Consider the following 25,378-nt stretch of genomic DNA (forward strand, 5'->3'; position numbering starts at 1 on the left):
AATATGTGCAAGAGTGTTTGATATATAGACCAAGTTTTCGGACCCCGTTCAAGGGACCCCTATCAGGGCATGGGCCCTAATAAACTTTTCCAACTTTTCCAAAGAGCAAAAACTAAAATATAAAAGAAATAAAAAGGTATAAGTCACATTGTGAGATTTACAATTAGCTTATTTTATTTTCCCATAAATATCAGCTGATACTAATAAAAAAATTATAATTATTATGAAACACTAATATTGACTGACAACCTTTACAGTACTTTTATCTCATGCATCCATTGGACATAAAATATTTTTTGTCATAATGAAAAAATATTTGTTTAATGTATACATGTATATATAAATAAATGTATAATTAAATACATGTATAAATAAATACATGTTTAAATAAATATATGTATAAATAAATGTGTAAATAAATAAATAACTATATCATTAAATAAATGTATAAATAAATACATGTTTAAATAAATACATGTATAAATGTATGAATAAATAAATGTGTAAATAAATAAATAACTATATAATTAAATAAATGTATAATTAAATACATGTATAAATAAATCAATAAATGTATAATTAAATACATGTATAAATGTATAAATATATAAATGTGTAAATCAATAAATGTATAATTAAATACATGTATAAATAAATAAATAACTGTATAAATAAATGCATGTATAAATAAATAATTAAAAACATGTATAAATCTATAAATAAATGCATGTATAAATGTGTAAATAAATTATTAAATACATGTATAAATAAATAAATGTGTAAATAAATAAACAAATAAATGTATAAATAAATATATAAATGTATAAATAAATAAATGTATAAATAAATAAATGTATAAATAAATAAATATAAATGTGTAAATAAATACATGTGTAAATAAATAAATATAAATGTATAAATAAATAAATAATTAAATGTATAAATAAATAATTAAAAACATGTATGAATGTATGTATAAATAAATGTATGTATATATATTTTACTTTCTCCACTTCATAAATGACTTCAGCTTTTTATGATTGAATTAAATCCAGGTGAATAAAATCAAGTCCCGTCTTACATCATTTCCTGCTGAATATTCAGTTGCTCTCAGAAACGTGTGTCCCATTACAGAAGTCAAATGTGCAGTGAATGCCAATTCATCCTGACTCAAACCAGAAGCGTCAGAGGTCAAGCTCAAACCTTCACCCAAACGCCTCTGTGAGTCTCAGACAATCCAGGAGCATGTTGAGGAATAATGAGGCGTTTCAGAGCGAGCCGTGCCGCCCACTGAGTTCTCCGGACCACAATGCATCTCTTCTCCCTCAACAGCAGGGAAACACACACACACACTACACTATCTGTTCGGCCTCTCTCCATTTCTCCTCGTCACATCTGATCATCCGTCTCGACTCCTCACACACTCCGGGGAGACCCACGGGCTGTTTAACACACACACACACACACACACACACACACACACACACACACACACACACACACACACACCACTCTCCGGAGGGAGTCTTCATCTGATGAGGTGAAGTGCATGAAGGTGATGACGTTTATCAACCGCGACTGAATCCAAACGCATTTATCAAAAATAAACTCAAAGACGCCATTTTCTACATCCGTGTCATATTTATTCCTTTTTCCTGAAAGCCACTAACATTTGTCCAAATTTCTTGCAACAAAAATTTATTTTTCCATTAATTTTTCTTCTTCTCTCCAACACTGAGTTTAATAGATCAGGGTTATTATCTGAAACACTGAAACCATAACAAACATTACTTGAAATAAAACAAATATTAACTGAAATAAAAAATAAAAAAAACTGGCAAGCTAGTTGTTCTCTCGTTTTCATTTAGTTTAAGTAAAAGTACTAGAATAACTCCAACTAAAAGATACTATATAGACATATTTAAAAAAAAAACAAATAAAAATGAATAAAACAAACAAAAAAATAAAAACAACATATTTACTAAAACTTTACATTTGAAATCAAAACTGAAAATCTAAAAAAATTAAATCTAATTCAAAGTATTAAGAAATACTAGGGTTGCAAAGTTTTCAGAAACGTTCCCGAATTTTTGAAAAATTTCTTCCAGAATATTTGGAAACTTTTTTCAAAATTTTTTGGAAACTTTCCAGAATTTTTGGAAACTTTTTTTCACTATTTTTTTTAATCATTCCAGAATTTTTGGAAACTTTTTTTCACTATTTTTTGGAATCTTTCCAGAATTTTTGGAAACTTTTTTTCACTATTTTTTGGAATCTTTCCAGAATATTTGGAAACTTTTTTTCACTATTTTTTGGAATCTTTCCAGAATTTTTGGAAACTTTTTTTCACTATTTTTTGGAATCTGTCCAGAATTTTTGGAAACTTTTTTTCACTATTTTTTGGAATCTGTCCAGAATTTTTGGAAACTTTTTTTCACTATTTTTTGGAATCTTTCCAGAATTTTTGGAAACTTTTTTTCACTATTTTTTGGAATCTTCTTTCCAGAATATTTGGAAACTTTTTTTCAATATTTTTTGGAATCTTTCCAGAATTTTTGGAAACTTTTTTTCACTATTTTTTGGAATCTTTCCAGAATTTTTGGAAACTTTTTTTCACTATTTTTTTTAATCATTCCAGAATTTTTGAAAACTTTTTTTCACTATTTTTTGGAATCTTTCCAGAATATTTGGAAACTTTTTTTCACTATTTTTTGGAATCTTTCCAGAATTTTTGGAAACTTTTTTTCACTATTTTTTGGAATCTTTCCAGAATTTTTGGAAACTTTTTTTCACTATTTTTTTTAATCATTCCAGAATTTTTGAAAACTTTTTTTCACTATTTTTTGGAATCTTTCCAGAATATTTGGAAACTTTTTTCACTATTTTTTGGAATCTTTCCAGAATTTTCCAGAGTCTTTTGGGGAAATTTTCAGGAAATGTACCAAAAATTTTCAGGCCCTTTGCAACCCTAACAAAAACTATAATGGTATATCAATAATACTAAAATAACTCTAAACTTTATAGATTATTCAATGTATTTTCCATATGCAAATGACTCTTACATCTGAAACATGAATATTGAATATTGAAGAGTGGGCGATCAAATAAAATGGATAAATATAATAAAAAATACTGTAAATAAATCATATTTCTGACATTCGTTCCATTAGTGATTCTTTCTAAAACTTACACATAGAGATGTTTCCTATTTCCTAATGTCGAACAGATATTTTTATAAAGTGACAGGTGTAAAATAAAGGCAGTTTCTCCTTATCTCTCGTTCATTAGTCAGCAAACGGCCCGAATCTCTAGAGATACACTTGTGCTTCTCTGCAGTGATGAATTCATCCACAGAAATGAGTTTCCCTGGTGAACAGATTCATTCAGCAGAGCCAAACGAGAGGCCATTAACATGACATGGAGAATTCAGGGCAGAAAACCACGAAACCACGACCTCCAAACAAGTCCGAGACTCTTTCCACAGTGAGTCCTTCAGTGCCGGGACTTCTGCTTAAAGGTCAAGGACATCTGTAAATCAGTGACCTATGACCTTTGACAGCTTTCAGATGATTGACAGCTGCTTTATGACACTTTGAATGGATCGTAACAGTGGAGTGTGTGTTTCGGACACCGTCACACAGATTTAAGGAGTGTCTAATAAACACATTATTATTATTACCACAATAAACCAAAAGCCACACAAACACTCAAATCTGCTGTATTAATCTGCTGTATTAATCTGCTGTATTAATCTGCTCTATTAATCTGCTCTATTAATCTGCTCTATTAATCTGCTCTATTAATCTGCTCTATTAATCTGCTCTATTAATCTGCTCTATTAATCTGCTATTAAATGAATTTTGTTGAGTAATATTTATTTAACATGTTATTGCATTTGCTCAACCATTCCATTATATATTGAGATATATTATATATTAATTATTTGTATTTTTTATTTGTTTTACATATACAGAGGAAATAATATATATGGTCTTTTTTAATCTAATTTTCATTAATTTTTTAATCAAAAATAAATTTTATTTAATAATATTTATTAGAATATTATTGCATTTGCTTTATCATATCATTATATAGGTATATATATTATTTATTAATTATTTGTTTTTTTTTTTTACATGTGCAGAGAAAATATATTGGCCAATTTTCATAAAATTTTTATCTAAAATTAATTTGATTTCATAATATTTACTTGACATTATATTGTTTTTGCTTAACCATATCATTATATATGGAGATATATTATATATTAATTATTTGTATATTTTTTACACGTGCAGAGGAAATATATATGGTCATTATTAGGGATGAAACGGTATGAAAATTTAACATCACGATTATAGTGACCCAAATTATCACGGTTATCAATATTATCACGGTTTTGTTCAAACGAGATGAAAGTGTTCAAAAAGAACTGATGCACACACTTAAAACATTTCAACAAGTTTTATATTTGAAAATCAACAAATAACTAAAGCAACTCTAAGCACTTTTTTAAGATAGATTCTGTGGGATTTCCTTCCTTAATGGCCGTCGTCAATAGCAACGCATAACGCATAAATAATAATAATTTGTCGTAAATATAATCTCTAATATTATCTCTGATGAGAATATTGCTTGAGAATATATTTACAGTGTTCAGCAATGATGCATTTAAATCTAGCATATTTTGTGTTAGAGCCCAAACAGTATCCAAGTGAAATAATGCATATCCATATTTCCATATGATTTGACAGTTTATTTTATTAAATATCAAAATGTGTGCATCATACCTGACACCTAAATGATCACTTTACAGTCAGTTTTATGACTGTCATTCTCTTCAAATGCTGAAGTTTGAAACGTGTAACGTTACCAATGTTGTATATAACTTTAGAGACGGTCCCTAAATTCGCCAGCGTTATGCCAGTCATATCAGATGCGCTGCGGTTCTGCTGTGTTTTTAAAACCATTTTCGCTGCTGAAATAGAACAAAAACAGTACAACCACTATATGATGAATGAATCTCCTGCGTACATCGCACGTTTATCTCTGCTTTTAGTGTAGATTTCAGCGAGTGAGAGCGGCGCGCGCTCTGAACATAACTCCGCTAATCTGAACACCTCTGATTATGAGACATTGCATTCATAAACTCAATAGAAACACGTGTGAGTGGTTATAATGCGCAACGCGATTATAACAGATGGCTTTTGAGAAGACTATTATAAGTTCAACAGTCAGAGTGACTGTGCAGCCGAAATAACGTTACACCTGCAAATGGCGGTTGTTAATGTCAAGCCCTGATTATTATCCCTTAAATGTTAGTCTTGACTAAATTTGTTCGTTCGCTTCACGTTATTATTTCCCAGATGTAGTTTTGGTATTGAGGTCAAAGTCCACTTGCCGTTCGTAGTTTTGAAGTGTTCCCGCTATTACAGTGACTTTCTTCTGGCATGTTCTTCAGACAGGGTGACCATCTTAGATTAAGTTTCCCTCAGGACTTTTGTAAAAGCCAAAATATGACCACACCTCAGATTTGGTCCTTTTAGAGGCTGAACAATCCCCAGAAGTGCTGTCACTGCCTTCTGCCATTTCTCCTCATTCAGAAAACAGCGATGCTGCGCCTGACGCTGACTACACAGGATTTACCGCGAGTTTTCACAACCGTGATAATCACACGCGGTTTTTATGATAATAAAATTTTATACGATATTACTAACCGTCACTAAATTTTATCGTGGTTTATCGTGAAACCGGTAATCGTTTCATCCCTAGTCATTATTGATCTAATTTTCATTCATTTTTATCTATATTCAAATTTATTTAACCATATTTATATGACATTTTACAGCATCTGCTTTATCATATTAGATATTAATCATTTGTGTATTTTTTTTACATGTGCAGAGGAAACAAATTGGACAATTTCTACCTAATTTCTATTCTTTTTTAATCTAAAATTAAATGTATTTAATAATATTTATTTGACATTTTTATGCATTTACCTAATCATATCATTATATATTAAGATATATTATATATTAATTATTAGTTTTTTTAAACATGTACAGAGAAAATATTTTGGCCAATTTTGATTTAATATCCATTTTTTTATATAAAAGGAAATGCATTTAATAATATTTATTTGACATTTTATTGCATTTACCTTATCATATCATTATATATTAGGATATATTAATTAATTATTACATGTAAGGAGAAAATATACTGGCCAATTTTTTCTAAAATTAATCTAAAATGAATTTGATCTAACAATATTTACTTGACATTATACTGTATTTGTTTAATCATATCATTATATATTGAGATATATTATATATTAATTATTATTTGTTGTTGTTGTTTTTTACATGTGCAGATAAAATATACTGGCCAATTTTTATCTAATTTTCATTATTTATTTAATCTAAAATGAATTTGATTTGAACATTTACTTGACATTTTATTGTATTTGCTTAATCATGTCATTATATATTAATTATTTGCATATTTTGTACACGTGCAGAGAAAATATACTGGCCAATTTCTATCAAATTTTCTTCGTTTTTAATCAAAAATATTAATTTAATAATATTTATTTGACAATTTATTGCATTTGCTTAATCATAGCATATATTAATTATTTGTATATATATATATATATATATATATATATATATATATATATATATGTATATATATATATATATATATATATATATATATATATATATATATATATATATATATATATATATATATATATATATATATATATATAAACATTGTACAGAGGAAATATACTGTCCATTTTCATTTTTTCTAAAATTAATTATTAAATATTATTTATTTGACAAGTTTTTGAATTTGCTTAATTATACCATAACGTAGTATATAGATAGATAGATAGATAGATAGATAGATAGATAGATAGATAGATAGATAGATAGATAGATAGATAGATAGATAGATAGATAGATATTATATATAGATATATTATATATAAATTACTAGTCAAGTCAAGCTCTTAACTGTCAATGTACAGGAACCACAACGTACACACACATATATCATATACACACAGTGTGTATACAGATGAACCAATACATACAGCTGCACTACATAAGCATATCCTGTAGTGACTGTATATGAATATGAATATGAATATGAATATCTGCACCTCTTTGACTGGAGGGAATTTCTTCTTGCACTCCATGGACAGCGAGCGCAGATCCGCCTGCATGTTCTCCAGGAGTTTCTTCACCGCCTCGGGGCTGCTGGTCGACATCTTCACACTCACTCGACACCGATTCCGCTCTAATTAATGATTAATAACTCGATTTATTAAACCGACCGGGATGTTCGGGCTCCAGCGCGAGACACATAAATAATAACCGCCTCACACACACATCAACAGACGAGCCTGCCTTCAGCCGCGCGAGCTCCCGTGTGTCGCACACATGATCATAATCATGCTGATCGTTATGACCCAGATGCTCTTTATGACATTTATGATCTATATGTGCGCTTCTCGCCCGAGTTTCATGGTTTTTTCTTCATTCCTGGATCCCATAATGCCTGTGCGGAAAATGACACGTCACGTCAGGCGTCACTTCCGTAAACACTGACCGGATCCGCGGCGAGAGGGCGGGGCTGTGGCGCCCCCGTGAGGCGCTCAGGAAAACGCCAACAACACTTTTACTGCTAAATAACATACAAAGTATATTTTACATTACCTCAAGAATTACAACCTACTTCAACGTTCGTAAAACAATCTAAACAGCTTTTAAACAAACGTACATACTCATTTAATAGACCCGGCCTTTAGTTTTCACCTTCACAGACTATGATGACGCGTTTTAACGGTCGTAAATCCTGCAACGTTTTTTGTATTATAATTTTTTTTTAAATATATGTACATTTATAACACTAATACTTTTTATTTTATTACTTTTGCGTCAAATTACAATAAAAAAAAGTGACCGCTGCTGTGATGGTGTTTAGTAATAGCGTCTATGGGAGTGATGGTAAAAATTAACATATTTCTCTCGTTTCACTGCCGTTATCAATCTCACTCTGTTTGTTCCCTCTTTTTGAAAGTTGTGAAATCACTTCTGTGGCGTTTTTCTTTTGCTATGTGAGCAAATGAGCACACAAAATAATATTTAATGTATTCTCTCATTCACAACTGTAATATTTAACCCAACTATCACGACTCAGTATTACGTACTTTATTGTTGATATTGCATCATATTTAACCTCTGCACATTGTTTTTGCTCCTTAGAGAGTTTGATTTTGAGAAAATTACAGAAAAGTGTTGCAATATTTACATTAAAGTTTATTAATTTAGCACATATTTTATCCAACGTGACGCAGATGTGAAGTCAAGAGGTTAATACATGAAATCTTACATTGACATAAAACATTTACGCTTGTGTTGCAACTACTTTAATGCAACAGTAGATTTATGATTGATTGATTTTTTTACCTACTTTATTGTTGATATTTTATCATATTTAACCTCTTAAAGGTGCAGTATGTAAGAACAGCAGACAGCTAGTGGTTGAAATGGGTACTGCAGTCCAAACTCAAAATATAGTTTGCATTGTGTGTGGACTTAGCATGTTTCCTAAACATATTATGGTATTTTTATTTTAAGCACCTTTTTTTTGCTCCATTGCTTTATGCATTCTTACGGAGCGTTCGGATTAACGTGCATAATGAACCCACTGGCCTGTTTCCGTGGCCTTTGAGTAAGACTGAAAGCATCTTTCTTTTTAATACATTTCTAGAATATATGTATTACAGTATAACATACAATATATTACACAAACATTTCTAAAACTGTCCAAATATTTTTTTAAATAAAGCATTCATTAATTATTTTATGATAAACATACTGTTTTAATTGCACTCGTTTATAATATTCATTAAAAATAAGTGATAAATAAATACATTTTAAAAAATCAATACAATAAATAATAATAATTGTGTTTGTTATTATTATTATTATAATTATTATTTGCCTATTGTTGCATTTAGGCTACATGCATTTAGAAGAAGAAAAGAGGAACAAATAAATTAAAAGTCAGTCATACACAATGCAAGGTTTATTAGGCAATAATAATAAAGTGCTAAGATTAGTACAGTTAAACAAGATTTTGACGCACATAATTCTTATTAAATCGTTGTATTCCGCCACCCGTTTATAGAGAATCACTGCAGTTAATATAATTTGATGAATAATACACAATAAAACAATAAGATTCGTTAACACGTAGGCTACCTGGGAGTTTAATGTTCTTCTTCTAAAATGAATCTGTGAGTAAAGTTTTTACAAACCCGTGCGCACGGATTGTTAAAGCGTGCGCACGGATTATGAATTTGTGGGAACGGATTGGAAATTCGTGGGTACGGTTTATTAATCCGTGGCCACGATTTGTTAAACCGAGGGAACAGTTTAAGAATTCGTGATCACGGTTTATAAACTGAGGGAACGGATTGCAAAACCGCCGGCGCGGATTGTTTTTTTTTCTCCTATAGGTGACGTGCCGGGCTCCGTACATTCTTGTGTTCATGCAAATAATTTTTTTATTTGTATATTTTTTACATGTGCAGAGAAAATACATTGGCCAATTTTGATCTAAGGAAATATATTTTTATTTAATAATGTTTATTTGACATTTTATTGCATTTGCTTAATCGTATCATTATATATTAGGATATATTATATATTAATTATTTGTGCAGATTAAATATATTGGCCAATGTCTACCTAATTTTCATTAAAAAAAAATTATATTTGCCATTGTCATTTTTTTTTACTAAAATTAATTATTCAATAATATTTATTTGACAAGTTTTTGAATTTGCTTAACTATACCATTACTTTAGTACAGTCCAAAACTTACATACAACACCTTTAAATACTAAATATTATGTTTTTGCTCCATTGCTTGATGCATTCATATGTTCATGCAAATACAAATAAAGTTTCAATTTGAGAAAAAGATTGTGTTTATTTATAATATGCATGTGCTTGCATGCCTGTGTATTTCAATTTAGGGCTGCAACATTGCATTTACATTTATATTTATTAATTTAGCACATATTTTATGCAAAGTGACAGATGAGAAGTAAAGAGTTGGCAGAGTTAATACAAGAAATATTACATTAACATAAAATTGGCAAAAACATTTATGCTTGTGTTGCAACTACTTTAATGCAACAGGAGATTTATTGATTTTTACATTTGTCATTGTTGATATTTATCATATTTAAAGGTGCAGTGTGTAATATTTATGAGGATCTAATGGCAGAAATGGCATATAATACACATAACTATGTTTTTAGTGGAGTATAAAGACCTTATATAATGAACCGTTATGTTTTTATTACCTTAGAATGAGCCGTTTCTATCTACACACACCGCGGGTCTCCTTACAGTGAAGCCGCCATTTTGTGCCGTCATGTTTCTACGGCAGCCCTAAATGGACAAACTTCTCTACAGAGCGCTAGTCACTCTCTGCGGTCTCAGATGACGACATTTTTGTCCTGTGTCAGCCACCGTAGCTTCTCTATGTGCTCCGAAAGGAAGGGGTAGATGATTGCGATTCACAAGCTCACCACTAGATGCCGCTAAAACTTACACACTGCACCTTTAACCTCTAAACGCTGCTTCTTTTGTGCTTTATGCATTCTTATGTCCATGCAAATGCAAATAAAGTTTCATTTTGAGAAAAAAATATTTGTTTTATTAATAGGCATGTGTATTTCAATTTATGGCTGCAACATTACATTTATATTCATTAATTTAGCACATATTTTATCCAGAGTGACGCAGATGAGAAGTGTTCACAAGGGGTTAATATAAGAAATCTTACATTGACATAAAATTGACAAAGCATATTAAGCTTGTGTTGCAACTACTTTAATGCAACAGGAGATTTATTGATTTTGCCTATTTTATTGTTGATATTTTATCATATTTAAAGGTGCAGTGTGTAATATTTACGAGGATCTATTGACAGAAATGCCATATAATACACATAACTATGTTCTCAGAGGAGTATAAAGACCTTTTATAATGAACCGTTATGTTTTTATTATCTTAGAATGAGCCGTTTCTATCTACACACACCGCGGGTCTCCTTACAGTGAAGCCGCCATTTTGTGCCGTCATGTTTCTACGGTAGCCCTAAACGGACAAACTTCTCTACAGAGCGCTAGTCACTCTCTGCTGTCTCAGATGACGACATTTTTGTCCTGTGTCGGCCACCGTAGCTTCTCTATGTGCTCCGAAAGGAAGGGGTGAGCGGTTGCGATTCACAACCTCACCACTAGATGCCGCTAAAACTTACACACTGCACCTTTAACCTCTAAACGCTGCTTCTCTTGTGCTTTATGCATTCTTATGTTCATGCAAATGCAAATAAAGTTTCATTTTGAGAAAAAAATATTTGTTTTATTAATAGGCATGTGTATTTCAATTTATGGCTGCAACATTACATTTATATTTATTAATTTGGCACATATTTTATCCAGAGTGACGCAGATAAGAAGTGTTCACAAGGGGTTAATATAAGAAATCTTAAATTGATAAAAATTGACAAAGCATATTACTACTTTAATGCAACAGGAGATTTATTGATTTTGCCTATTTTATTGTTGATATTTTATCATATTTAAAGGTGCAGTGTGTAATATTAATGAGGATCTATTGACAGAAATGCCATATAATACACATAACTATGTTCTCAGTGGAGTATAAAGACCTTATATAATGAACCGTTATGTTTTTATTACCTTAGAATGAGCCGTTTCTATCTACACACACCGCGGGTCTCCTTACAGTGAAGCCGCCATTTTGTGCCGTCATGTTTCTACGGCAGCCCTATAGGGACAAACTTCACTACAGAACGCTAGCTACTCTCTGCTGTCTCTGACGACGACATTTTTGTCCTGTGTCGGCCACCGTAGCTTCTCTATGTGCTCCGAAAGGAAGGGGTGAGCGGTTGCGATTCACAAGCTCACCACTAGATGCCGCTAAAACTTACACACTGCACCTTTAACCTCTAAACGCTGCTTCTCTTGTGCTTTATGCATTCTTATGTTCATGCAAATGCTAATAAAGTTTCATTTTGAGAAAAAAAATGTTTTATTAATATGCATGTGCATTTCAATTTTATATTTTATTAACATTAAAATAAATTAAATAATTTCAATTTATGTTGCAACTGACTAAATGCAACGTCTGCCGCAATGATCCGTTCCTGTCCGGATTAAATATCACACAAACCAGCGCATAACAGTTTTTCTTTTATTGATGTAATGTACATGAGTAATACAGTATATCTGGCTCAAACGAAACACATTTACAAAGTTGTAAAACCAAAACTCAAGCTTTCTGTACAGGTTATATACACAAAGACTGCGGACGGTCTGCTCACAGGACCTCACTGAAAACAGACACATCTGATTGGTCCTCAATATGCAATCGGATTGATTTGTGCAGACGTTAAAAATTATACGCATGTATCACACATTTGTTAAACAGTAGATTCTAGACGTACTTTAATAAAGTTCACAATAATACAAAATCGTGAGATACAAAGATTTAAGTCCTAAAACATTCTCGAGTGCACAGCAAGCATTGATCAATGACCCTGTGTAACACTACTCTCACATCTCGCCCTTACTCCTGTAATACTAGCAGAACAATCTTCATAGGCATTTATAACTCATGATAAACCTCACAGGCTTTGCTGTATTTATAATGTACATCCACACGGATTCTAAAAAACACTGGTTTGCTTCCTTAGAAAGCAGATGCATTGATTGTATGAACTGAATCAGTCCTAAAGACGCTCCAGTTTCCGATTCCAACACGTGTTTTGATTGCGTTCCTCTCTGCCTCCTGCTGGGCAAAGGGTTTGACTGGGACAATAGTTGAGCTTTACTGGACTCGTGTCATGCAAAACCCGCTAGAACACAAAGTAAACTCCAATGAAATCACTGACCAGGAGCGTTTGTGTTCCACTGAAGTCCAGGTTTGGGATGACATGAGGGCGAGTAAACATTTTGAGGGCACTATTCCTTAAAGAGTTAGTTCAACCTAAAAATGTAAATTCTGTCATTAATTCCTCACCCTCATGTCGTTCGACACCCGTAAGTCCTCCGTTCATCTTCAGACACAAATGAAGATATTTTAGTGTAAATCTGATGCTCTGAAAGGCCTCCATTGGCACACTTTACACTCTCAAGACCCTTAAAAGACACTAAAGACGTCGTTACAAAGTCCATCTCACTACAGCGGTTCTACAATAACTTTATGAATCGGCGACAATAGTTTTTGTGCGCAAAAAACCCTAAATAACGACTTATATAGTGATGACGATTTCAAAACACGGCCTCATGAAGCTTCGAAGCGTAATGAATCAGTGAGTCGATTCAGCAGTTTGAATCGCCAAATTTCAGCAGTTTGACACGCGATCCGAATCATCATTCGATTCACTGATTCATAACGCTTCGAAGCTTCATGAGGCCGTGTTTTGAAATCGTCATCACTATATAAGTCGTTATTTAGGGTTTTTTTGCGCACAAAAACTATTGTCGCCGATTCATAAAGTTATTGTAGAGCCACTGTAGTGAGATGGACTTTGTAACGACGTCTTTAGTGTCTTTTAAGGGTCTTGAGAGTGAACTGTGCCATTGAGCCAATGGAGGCCTTTCAGAGCATCAGATTTACACTAAAATATCTTCATTTGTGTCTGAAGATGAACGGAGGTCTGACGGGTGTCGAACGACATGAGGGTGAGTAATTAATGACAGAATTTTCATTTTTGGGTGAACTAACCCTTTAATAAACGACACTAGAGCTAAACGACTTGAGCGCAATCCTTCGCTTTCGGGGTGAATTGGAAGGATATTCCCGTTTCGATTCAAGCTATTGTGAATCTACTCAGATTGTCAACTTTTGTGTCAATATTACTGAAAGCAGAAGAAATAAAGATTTTGTTGTTGTTGTTGTTGTTTAAAATAGAATAGAGATCACGATTCTCCCACGTTTCTGAATTGACCACACAGTTGATTTAATTATTTTTTAAAACCGGGTTGAGTGAATGATTCAATGACTCACTCGTAAAGACTTCACTTGATTCATTACTGGATGAATCAGCGTTTTTGAATGAATCTCTTGAATGAATGATTCAATGACTCACTCGTAAAGACTTCACTTGATTCATTACTGGATGAATCAGTGTTTTTGAATTAATCTCTTGAATGAATGATTCAATGACTCACTCATAGACTTCACTTGTTTCATTACTGAATGAATCAGTGTTTTTGAATGAATCTCTTGAATGAATGATTCAATGACTCACTCATAGACTTCACTTGTTTAATTACTGGATGAATCAGCGTTTTTGAATGAATCTCTTGAATGAATGATTCAATGACTCACTCATAAAGACTTCACTTGTTTAATTACTGGATGAATCAGCGTTTTTGAATGAATCTCTTGAATGACTGATTCAATGACTCACTCATAAAGACTTCACTTGTTTAATTACTGGATGAATCAGCGTTTTTGAATGAATCTCTTGAATGAATGATTCAATGACTCACTCATAAAGACTTCACTTGTTTAATTACTGGATGAATCAGCGTTTTTGAATGAATCTCTTGAATGACTGATTCAATGACTCACTCATAAAGACTTCACGTGTTTCATTACTGGATGAATCAGCGTTTTTGAATGAATCTCTTGAATGAATGATTCAATGTCACTTGTCGTCACCTACTGGCGTAACTATGTAATTGATTGAATATTTATTTGAAGTGTCAAGTTACTCCTAAAACATGATTTGCTCTATTTGGATTCAATGTCAATAAACAATCAATGTTTATATCCCAACTATAAACTTTTATTCCAGTATTTTTGTGATAATTTGAATTATTGTAACAGAAATAATGACTGTTTGTGAAGCTGTTTCATCTTTTAACAATTAATCGTTACACAAAATCATATTAAAAATGAAATAACATATATTTATATTTTAATATAATTTTCCATAACTTTTGCCAGTCTGGTCAATTTAATGTATCATTATTATGAATATATAAAAATAGCAAAAGTTACACACATTTAAATTAAAATGTATATATATATATATATATATATATATATATATATATATATATATATATATATACACATTTAAATTTTTGAAACTTTTGCAATTTTTATATATTCATGTATTCAATAATGCATTAAATTGATCAGACTGTCAAAAGTTACACAAAATTATATATATATATGTATTATAATTTTGCCAGTCTGATCAATTTAATGCAAATCCTATAAAATTTATATAAATATTATGAATACATATAAAGTGGCAAAAGTAACACAAAATGATTTTAGAAAAGTGAAAACTTTAAAAAAAAAAATATTATATACATAATTTAATATAATATACTTTTTTATTTTTTATATAATTTTGTGTAACTTTTGACAGTCTGATCAATTTAATGCAAATCCAATAAAAATCATAGATATTAATATTAATAAGATAGATATAAATATTGCACAAAATTATGTGGAAAAATGGGAAACAATTATATATATATATATTAAATTGTATATATTAGTGCTGTCAAATCGATTAATCGCATCCAAAATTTTGTGTTTACATAATATATGTGTACTAAGAAATATGTGTATACTGTATATTATATATAAATATAACACATTTTTCTTAAATATATACATGTATGTGTGTGTATTCAAATATACACAATACGTATACACAGTACACACACATATATTATGTAAACAAAATATTTTTTCATTGTTTATATCATTTTGTGTAACTTTTTCCAGTCTGATCAAAAAGTGAAATGCAGACTAGAATCGAGCATCGTGAGTTCAGCTGTGTGTGCGTGTGGTGTGTGTTTTCTAGCATTCTGCTGTCGTTAATATTGACACTCGCTGGCTTTCAGCCTCCTGAAATCAGATCCTCTCTAGAGGTCCAGCCTGCTGTGTCTTATTTGGCTGCCAGAACTGTGTGAGGTATCATGGGAAGGTTTTGAAGCACCACCCGCGGGGAAGCATCCAGAGGTCCGGCTAACAGTGCGACTCCTTCTCGCTGACGGGCAGATACCCGTCTTTAGTGGCGGCGCTGCGCTGGCGGAGAGTCTCTCCATCGGCTGTGAAGATGGCCTGCGGTTTCTTCTGTTGTCGTCGGGGTTTGGGCAGGTCCAGCGAGGGCGTGGTCAGCTCGTTGAAACGCTGAGGATTAAAACAATTCTCAGTGCATTTGTCAAAATATGTATGATACTTCATCCCACAATGCAATGCGGTGCACTTGGTTTATTTTTCTCCATTAGGTCACCTGATGGGGTTTCGGTTTCCTTGCCACTGTTGCCTCTGGCTTGGCTTGCTCAGTTGGGGACACTACATTTTTCAACTAAATATCCAAATAAATCTAATTATTAAACTAAATTAAAGGGTTAGTTCACCTAAAAATGAAAATTCTGTCATTAATTCCTCACCCTCATGTCGTTGGACACCCGTCAGACCTCCGTTCATCTTCAGACACAAATGAAGATATTTTAGTGTAAATCTGATGCTCTGAAAGGCCTCCATTGGCTCAATGTACGGTTCACTCTCAAGACCCTTAAAAGACACTAAAGACGTCGTTACAAAGTCCATCTCACTACAGTGGCTCTACAATAACTTTATGAATCGGCGACAATAGTTTTTGTGCGCAAATAAACCCTAAATAACGACTTATATAGTGATGACGATTTCAAAACACGGCATCATGAAGCTTCGAAGCGTTATGAATCAGTGAGTCGATTCAGCGGTTTGAATCGCCAAATTTCAGCAGTTTGACGGTTTGACACGCGATCGAATCATGATTCGACTCACTGATTCATAACGCTTCGAAGCTTCATGAGGCCGTGTTTTGAAATCGTCATCACTATATAAGTCGTTATTTAGGGTTTTTTTTGCGCACAAAAACTATTCTCGTCGATTCATAAAGTTATTGTAGAGCCACTGTAGTGAGATGGACTTTGTAACGACGTCTTTAGTGCCTTTTAAGGGTCTTGAGAGTGAACCGTGCCATTGAGCCAATGGAGGCCTTTCAGAGCATCAGATTTACACTAAAATATCTTCATTTGTGTCTGAAGATGAACGGAGGTCTGACGGGTGTCCAACGACATGTGGGTCAGTAATTAATGACAGAATTTTCATTTTTGGGTGAACTAACCCTTTAACCATATAAACTAAATTACTACTCTAATTACTGATCTAAAGCCACACACTGTCACTGTATGATAATTGAAATGAACTGATGACATCATCGTTTTCTCCAGAACGGCTGAATAAAATTATGCTGCATTATTTTCCTGTTTAACACTGTGAAGCTGCTTTGAAACAATCTGCATTGTTAAAAGCGCTATATAAATAAAGTTGACTTGACTTGACTGTGAGTTGGCGGCGCTCACCTCGCGCAGGGACCCTTTGGCGGTGCTGAGTTTGAAGACGACCCACAGCGGGATGCAGACCATAGAGGACAGCGCCAGCAGCCAGCCCAGGCCATAGCCCCACCACGGGTACACATACTCATTATTATACTTCAGAGGAGTGTACTTGATCAGAGAGAACGCAAACGTGCCCTGAACACACAACACAACACAACACACACACACACACACACACACACACACACACACACACACACAACACAACACAACACAACACAACACACACACACACACACACACACACACACACACACACACACAACACAACACAACACAACACAACATAACAACACAACACAACACAACAACACAACACAACACAACACACACACAACACAACACAACACAACATAACAACACAACACAACACACACACACAAAAAAACAAGGATTAGAGGCTGGAGCTTCAAACATTAAAACACAGAGTCTATACAAATGCAGCAGTAACCAGAATATATCCATCCATCATCATCCATCCATTTATCCATCATCCATCCATATATCCATCATCCATCCATATATCCATCCATCCATCCATCCACCATCATCCATCCATCATCCATCCATATATCCATTCATCCATCCATATATCCATCATCATCCATCATCCATCCATATATCCATCATCCATCCATATATCCATCATCCATCCACCATCATCCATCCATATATCCATCATCCATCCACCATCATCCATCCATATATCCATCATCCATCCATATATCCATCATCCATCCATATATCCATCATCCATCCACAATCATCCATCCATCCATATATCCATCATTCATCCATATATCCATCATCCATCCACCATCATCCATCCATATTTCCATCCATCCATCCATCCATCCATCCATCCATCCATATATCCATCCATCCACCATCATCCATCCATATATCCATCATCCATCCATATATCCATCCATATATCCATATCTCCATCCGTCCATCCACCATCATCCATCCATCCACCATCATCCATCCATATATCCATCCATTTATCCATCCATCCATATATCCATATATCCATCCATCCACCATCATCCATCCATATATCCATATCTCCATCCGTCCATTCATCATCATCCATCCATATATCCATCCATATATCCATATATCCATCCATATATCCATATATCCATCCATCCACCATCATCCATCCATATATCCATATCTCCATCCGTCCATTCATCATCATCCATCCATATATCCATCCATCCACCATCATCCATCCATATATCCATATATCCATATATCCATCCGTCCATTCATCATCATCCATCCATATATCCATCCATATATCCATATATCCATCCGTCCATCCACCATCATCCATCCATATATCCATCCATATATCCATCCGTCCATATATCCATCATCCATCCATATATGGATGTGATTGGTCTCATCAGCAACAACGATGAGACTGCCTATAGGGAGGAGATCCAGCACCTGGCCACATGGTGCGCTGATAATAACCTGCTCCTCAACACCACCAAAACGAAGGAGCTCATCGTGGACTTCAGGAAGGAGTCAAGAGGCACACACGACACCATCCACATCAATGGAATGGCTGTTGAACGTGTCTCCAGTTTCAAGTTCCTGGGGACCCACATCTCGGCGGACATGTCGTGGACGACCAACACCTCCAGCCTGGTCAAGAAGGCTCACCAGCGCCTCTTCTTCCTGAGGACACTGAGGAAGAATCAGCTCTCCTCGGCTATCCTGGTGAACTTCTATCGCTGCGCAATAGAAAGCATCCTGACCAACTGTGTGGCAGTGTGGTATGGGAGCTGCTCTGTTGCGGAGCGCAAGGCACTGCAGCGGGTGGTGAAAACTGCCCAGCGCATCACAGGGACTCCACTGCCTGCCATCGAACACATCCAGAGGAAACGCTGTCTGCATCGAGCTCGCAGCATCCTCAAGGACTCCTCTCACCCAGCCCACAGACTGTTTTCTCTCCTGCCCTCCGGCAGGCGTTTCAGGATCCACCGGACCAGGACCAGCAGACTTAAGAACAGTTTTTTCCCCAGAGCTGTCTCCTTACTGAACTCAAACCCCCGCTGATCCACTCCCCTCATATACTGATAACTCTCCTACCTCACATCTGCCTTCACTTTGTTATTTGCACTACCGACTCTTTATTACAGTAACAACTGTTTACTTATTCATTTTGCACTACCACACCGTAACTGGATTATGCTCATTTGCACTGCCGACTGTTATTTACAGTACCTACTGTTTACATTTGTATTTTGCACCGTACTTCTAACTGTAATATGCAATCACTTCCACTGCACTTTTACACTTTTTTCGGATAGCTTCTGTCCATAATTTATTGCACTACCTTAATCCACTGCCATATTCCTCATTTTAGCCTAACATATCATTGTATACCTCTATCTGTAAAATTCTGTTTATAGTAATAGCCATCTGTATATTATATTATATTCATAGTACATATTCACCTGTAAATTCTGTTTATAGTAATAACCATCTCTCTATTTATAGACATATTTATATATACTCAGTACATATCCATGTCCTGCACTTATGCAAACGTTGTATATCCTGCACTTGCTGCTATTGCACTTCTGGTTAGACCTAAACTGCATTTCGTTGCCTTGTACTTGTACTTGTGTAATGACAATAAAGTTGAATCTAATCTAATCTAATCTAATATATCCATCCATCCATCCACCATCATCCATCCATATATCCATCCATCCATCCATCCATCCATCCATCCATCCATCCATCCATCCATCCATCCATCCACCCATCCATATATCCATCATCCATCCATATATCCATCCATCCATATATCCATCCATCCATCCATCCATCCATCCATCCATCCATCCATCCACCCATCCATATATCCATCATCCATCCATATATCCATCCATCCATCCATCCATCCATCCATCCATCCATCCACCCATCCATATATCCATCATCCATCCATATATCCATCCATCCATCCATCCATCCATCCATCCATCCATCCATCCATCCATCCACCCATCCATATATCCATCATCCATCCATATATCCATCATCCATCCATATATCCATCCATCCATCCATCATCCATCCATATATCCACCCATCCATCCATCCATCCATCCATCCATATATCCATCCATCCATCCATCCACCCATCCATATATCCATCATCCATCCATATATCCATCCATCCATCCATCCACCCATCCATATATCCATCATCCATCCATATATCCATCCATCCATCCATCCATCCATATATCCATCATCCATCCATATATCCATCATCCATCCATATATCCATCCATCCATTTACTGTACGTATTAAAGTATAGAAGGTAAAAGACTCACAAAGCATGTGGCCGGGGTGAAGAAGAGCCAGCAGTATTTGATGTACGGGCCGGGCCGGTAACCAATCATATCCTCGATATTATCATAGAAGCGATTCGCACCTGAGAGCCAACAACAACAACAACAACAACAACAACAACAAAATCAAAGAAAATGACCAACAAATGTGACAGATAACAGATGATGAAAACCTTATGAGGAGCCTTGCATTGTTTATCATTTAATATAATGCTAATATTATATTTAAATATTGAATAACTATATAAAAGAGTCCTCGTCTCCTCCTGCAGCAGAAGCACAGGCTCCAGATCAGCAGACTCACCGTAAATCCAGGCGATGCAGACGGTCTCAAACACGGCCACGAACAGCAGACACATGCCACTGGCTGCATAGTAGTCGAACAGCTGGAACACGTACATCCCCCCCTGACACACACACACACACACACACACCGTTTACACATCTGATACTCATGACCATATTCGCAGATCGTCCCGTCAGTACCTCTGTGAGCATAATGAGACCCACGAAGAAGGAGACGACGGCCACCACGAGGATGAGCAGCTCCCTGCGGTTCTTCCGGCGGAAGAAGGTCGGATACATGTCCACCATCGCCGTCACCAGACTCTCCACACACACAAACTACAGCACAACACACACTCTCAACTCTGCATCTGGAGTATTGATCATTGATCACAGTGGCCATCCATCCATCCATCCATCCATCCATCCATCCATCCATCCATCCATCCATCCATCCATCCATCTATCAATCATCCATCCATCCATCCATCTATCAATCATCCATCCATCCATCCATCTATCAATCATCCATCCATCCATCCATCCATCTATCAATCATCCATCCATCCATCCATCCATCCATCTATCAATCATCCATCCATCCATCCATCCATCCATCCATCCATCCATCCATCCATCTATCAATCATCCATCCATCTATCAATCAATCATCCATCCATCCATCCATCTATCAATCATCCATCCATCTATCAATCAATCATCCATCCATCCATCCATCCATCCATCCATCCATCCATCTATCAATCATCCATCCATCCATCCATCCATCCATCCATCCATCCATCTATCAATCATCCATCCATCTATCAATCAATCATCCATCCATCCATCCATCTATCAATCATCCATCCATCTATCAATCAATCAATCATCCACCCATCCATCCATCCATCCATCCATCCATCCATCCATCCATCTATCTATCAATCATCCATCCATCCATCCATCCATCTATCAATCATCCATCCATCCATCCATCTATCAATCAATCATCCATCCATCCATCCATCCATCCATCCATCCATCCATCCATCCATCCATCTATCTATCAATCATCCATCCATCCATCCATCCATCTATCAATCATCCATCCATCCATCTATCAATCAATCAATCAATCATCCATCCATCCATCTATCTATCTATCTATCAATCATCCATCCATCCATCCATCCATCTATCAATCATCCATCCATCCATCTATCAATCATCCATCCATCCATCTATCAATCATCCATCCATCCATCTATCAATCATCCATCCATCCATCCATCTATCAATCATCCATCCATCCATCCATCTATCAATCATCCATCCATCCATCCATCTATCAATCATCCATCCATCCATCCATCCATCTATCAATCATCCATCCATCCATCCATCCATCTATCAATCATCCATCCATCCATCCATCCATCCATCCATCCATCCATCCATCCATCTATCAATCATCCATCCATCTATCTATCTATCAATCATCCATCCATCCATCCATCTATCAATCATCCATCCATCTATCTATCAATCATCCATCCATCCATCTATCCATCATCCATCTATCAATCATCCATCCATCCACCCACCCATCCATCAGTCCATCCATCAATCCATCTATCAATCATCAATCCATCCATCCATCCTCCATCCTCCATCCATCCACCCATCCATCAGTCCAACCATCAATCCATCTATCAATCATCAATCCATCCATCCATCCTCCATCCATCCATCCATCCATCCATCCATCCATCAATCCATCAATCCATCCATCCATCCATCCATCCATCCATCCATCCATCCATCCATCAATCCATCAATCCATCCATCCATCCATCCACCCATCCATCAGTCCATCCACCCACCCACCCATCCACCCATCCATCAGTCCATCCATCCATCCATCAATCCATCTATCAATCATCAATCCATCCACCCATCCATCAGTCCATCCATCCATCAATCCATCCATCCATTAATCCATCTATCAATCATCAATCCATCCATCCATCCTTCATTCATCCATCCATCCATCTATCAATCATCCATCCATCTATCAATCATCCATCTATCTATCAATCATCCATCCATCTATCCATCATCCATCTATCAATCATCCATCCATCCATCCATCCATCCATCTATCAATCATCCATCCATCTATCTATCATCCATCTATCAATCATCCATCCATACACCCACCCACCCATCCACCCATCCATTCATCCATCCATCCATCATAAATCCATCCATCCATCCATCAATCCATCTATCAATTATCCATCCATCCACCATGTATTCATCATCCATCCATCTATCACCCATCCATCCATCAATCCATCTATCATCCACCCATCCATCAGTCCATCCATCCATCAATCCATCTATCATCCACCCATCCATCAGTCCATCCATCCATCCATCCATCATAAATCCATCCATCCATCCATCAATCCATCAATCCATCTATCAATCATCCATGCATTCATCATCCATCATCCATCATTCATCCATTCATCCACCAATCAATTTATCCTCCTTCATCCATCCATCTAACCTCCATCCATCATCCATCCTGCAAATGTTTGTCTGCTGCGGATCACATGCTCAAAATCAAATGTAGCCGGTGAAGTTTCATACCTGACTGTCCAAACCCAAGAGGACAATCATGAGGAAAAAGAAGCAGGCCCAGAGTGGAGAGATGGGCATCATGGACACGGCCCGCGGATACGCGATGAAGGCCAGACCAGGACCTGAAAGAGACCACGCAGAGAAACACAAGAGCAATATTAGCCCACGAACTGTTGTGTCATAATTAGTGTCAGATTCTCAGTAATATGCTGTTTGGCTATATTTGACTAAATCTGTGAACTGAGCTCATGGTCTGACACATGAACCCGCTCACACTTAGAGAGTAAAACACTGACACATTAACAGAAAAGCTCATTTACAAACAAACCTGCATGTGTGCACTGGGACAGAGATGAAGGATTAAAGGGCAATCTGCTAAAAATACCCGACTGGAACATTTTATGGCTCACTAGTGCAGAATTAAAGTATTTATGTATATATATAAACCATAAACCATATATATTTGAAAGGAAAATTGTAAAAAACACACACACACACACACACACACACATGTATATAAATATTCCTTTCAAACTAAACAAAGTAAACCTTACAAATTTGCATCAGATTTTAATTTGTTTAAAAGTATAATTACATATTTAAAAAAGTAATTTTATATTTTAACATTATATATAATTAACAATACATTATATACACATTTTATTTAATATTTTGTTTATAATGTGGGTATTATAAAATAATATATTTTTGTATAAAGTTATATTAATGATAATAATATTTTTTACTAGCCACTTGACTATTATTATTATTACATTTCTGATATTGTATCAAATATATAATTTTTATACAATATATAAAACTCGCAAAACTATTAAAACTTGCCAATTTACATAATTTATTTAAAACGAAAAATTGTATAATCAATTGAAACATTATATGAAAATTATGCACATACAATTAACAAACAGATTCAAATTTTATTTAATATTTTATTATTGGTATTATATAATATATACATTTTTATTTATATATAAATATTATTATATATTTTACTATATATTATTATTATTAAATTTCAGGTATTTTCATATATATATATATATATATATATATATATATATATATATATATATATATATATATATATATATATACACACACACACACACACACACACACACACATACATACATACACACACACACACTATATATATATATTATACAATATCTGAAATTTAATAATAATAATAGTCGTAAAGTGGCTAGTAAAAGTCAATAAGCCACAAGAAACGATATATATATAAAATATATATATATATATTAACATTATATATAATTAACAGTACATTATATTCACATTTTATTTAATATTTTGATTATAATTTGGGTATAATGAAATAATATCTTTTTTAATAAAATTGTATCAAACTATGTTTCTTGTGGCTTATTAATTTTTACTAGCCACTTGACTATTATTATTATATTTCAGATATTGTATATTTATGCAAAATATAAAACTCACAAATCTAATAAAACTTACCAATTT

General features: G+C 34.5%; 2 protein-coding genes across 4 annotated transcripts in view; both read right to left on the reverse strand.

Moving 5' to 3' along the window:
* Positions 1–7,623, reverse strand: part of mon2 (MON2 homolog, regulator of endosome-to-Golgi trafficking) — an 84,800-nt gene extending 77,177 nt beyond the window's left edge. For 2 of the 3 annotated variants that reach the window (XM_079810182.1, XM_079810181.1), the window contains exon 1: positions 7,178–7,623. In XM_079810182.1, the coding sequence (XP_079666308.1) occupies positions 7,178–7,285 (108 nt within the window). In that variant the 5' untranslated portion in view covers positions 7,286–7,623. The remainder of the gene's footprint in view (positions 1–7,177) is intronic. The other variant, XM_079810180.1, reaches the window with a different exon arrangement.
* Positions 7,624–15,855: 8,232 nt separating this feature from the next.
* The window catches only part of slc6a13 (solute carrier family 6 member 13), a 52,481-nt gene continuing 42,958 nt past the window's right edge, over positions 15,856–25,378 (reverse strand). Inside the window, exons 10-15 of the mRNA XM_079810183.1 lie at positions 23,879–23,991; positions 21,419–21,556; positions 21,237–21,339; positions 20,915–21,015; positions 17,513–17,683; positions 15,856–16,289 (exon numbers count right to left, since the gene is read on the reverse strand). Coding sequence (XP_079666309.1) covers positions 16,125–16,289; positions 17,513–17,683; positions 20,915–21,015; positions 21,237–21,339; positions 21,419–21,556; positions 23,879–23,991 — 791 coding nt within the window. The 3' untranslated portion in view covers positions 15,856–16,124. The remainder of the gene's footprint in view (positions 16,290–17,512; positions 17,684–20,914; positions 21,016–21,236; positions 21,340–21,418; positions 21,557–23,878; positions 23,992–25,378) is intronic.

Source organism: Gobio gobio (genome assembly GCF_949357685.1).
Source record: "Gobio gobio genome assembly, chromosome: 25".
NCBI lineage: Eukaryota > Metazoa > Chordata > Actinopteri > Cypriniformes > Gobionidae > Gobio > Gobio gobio.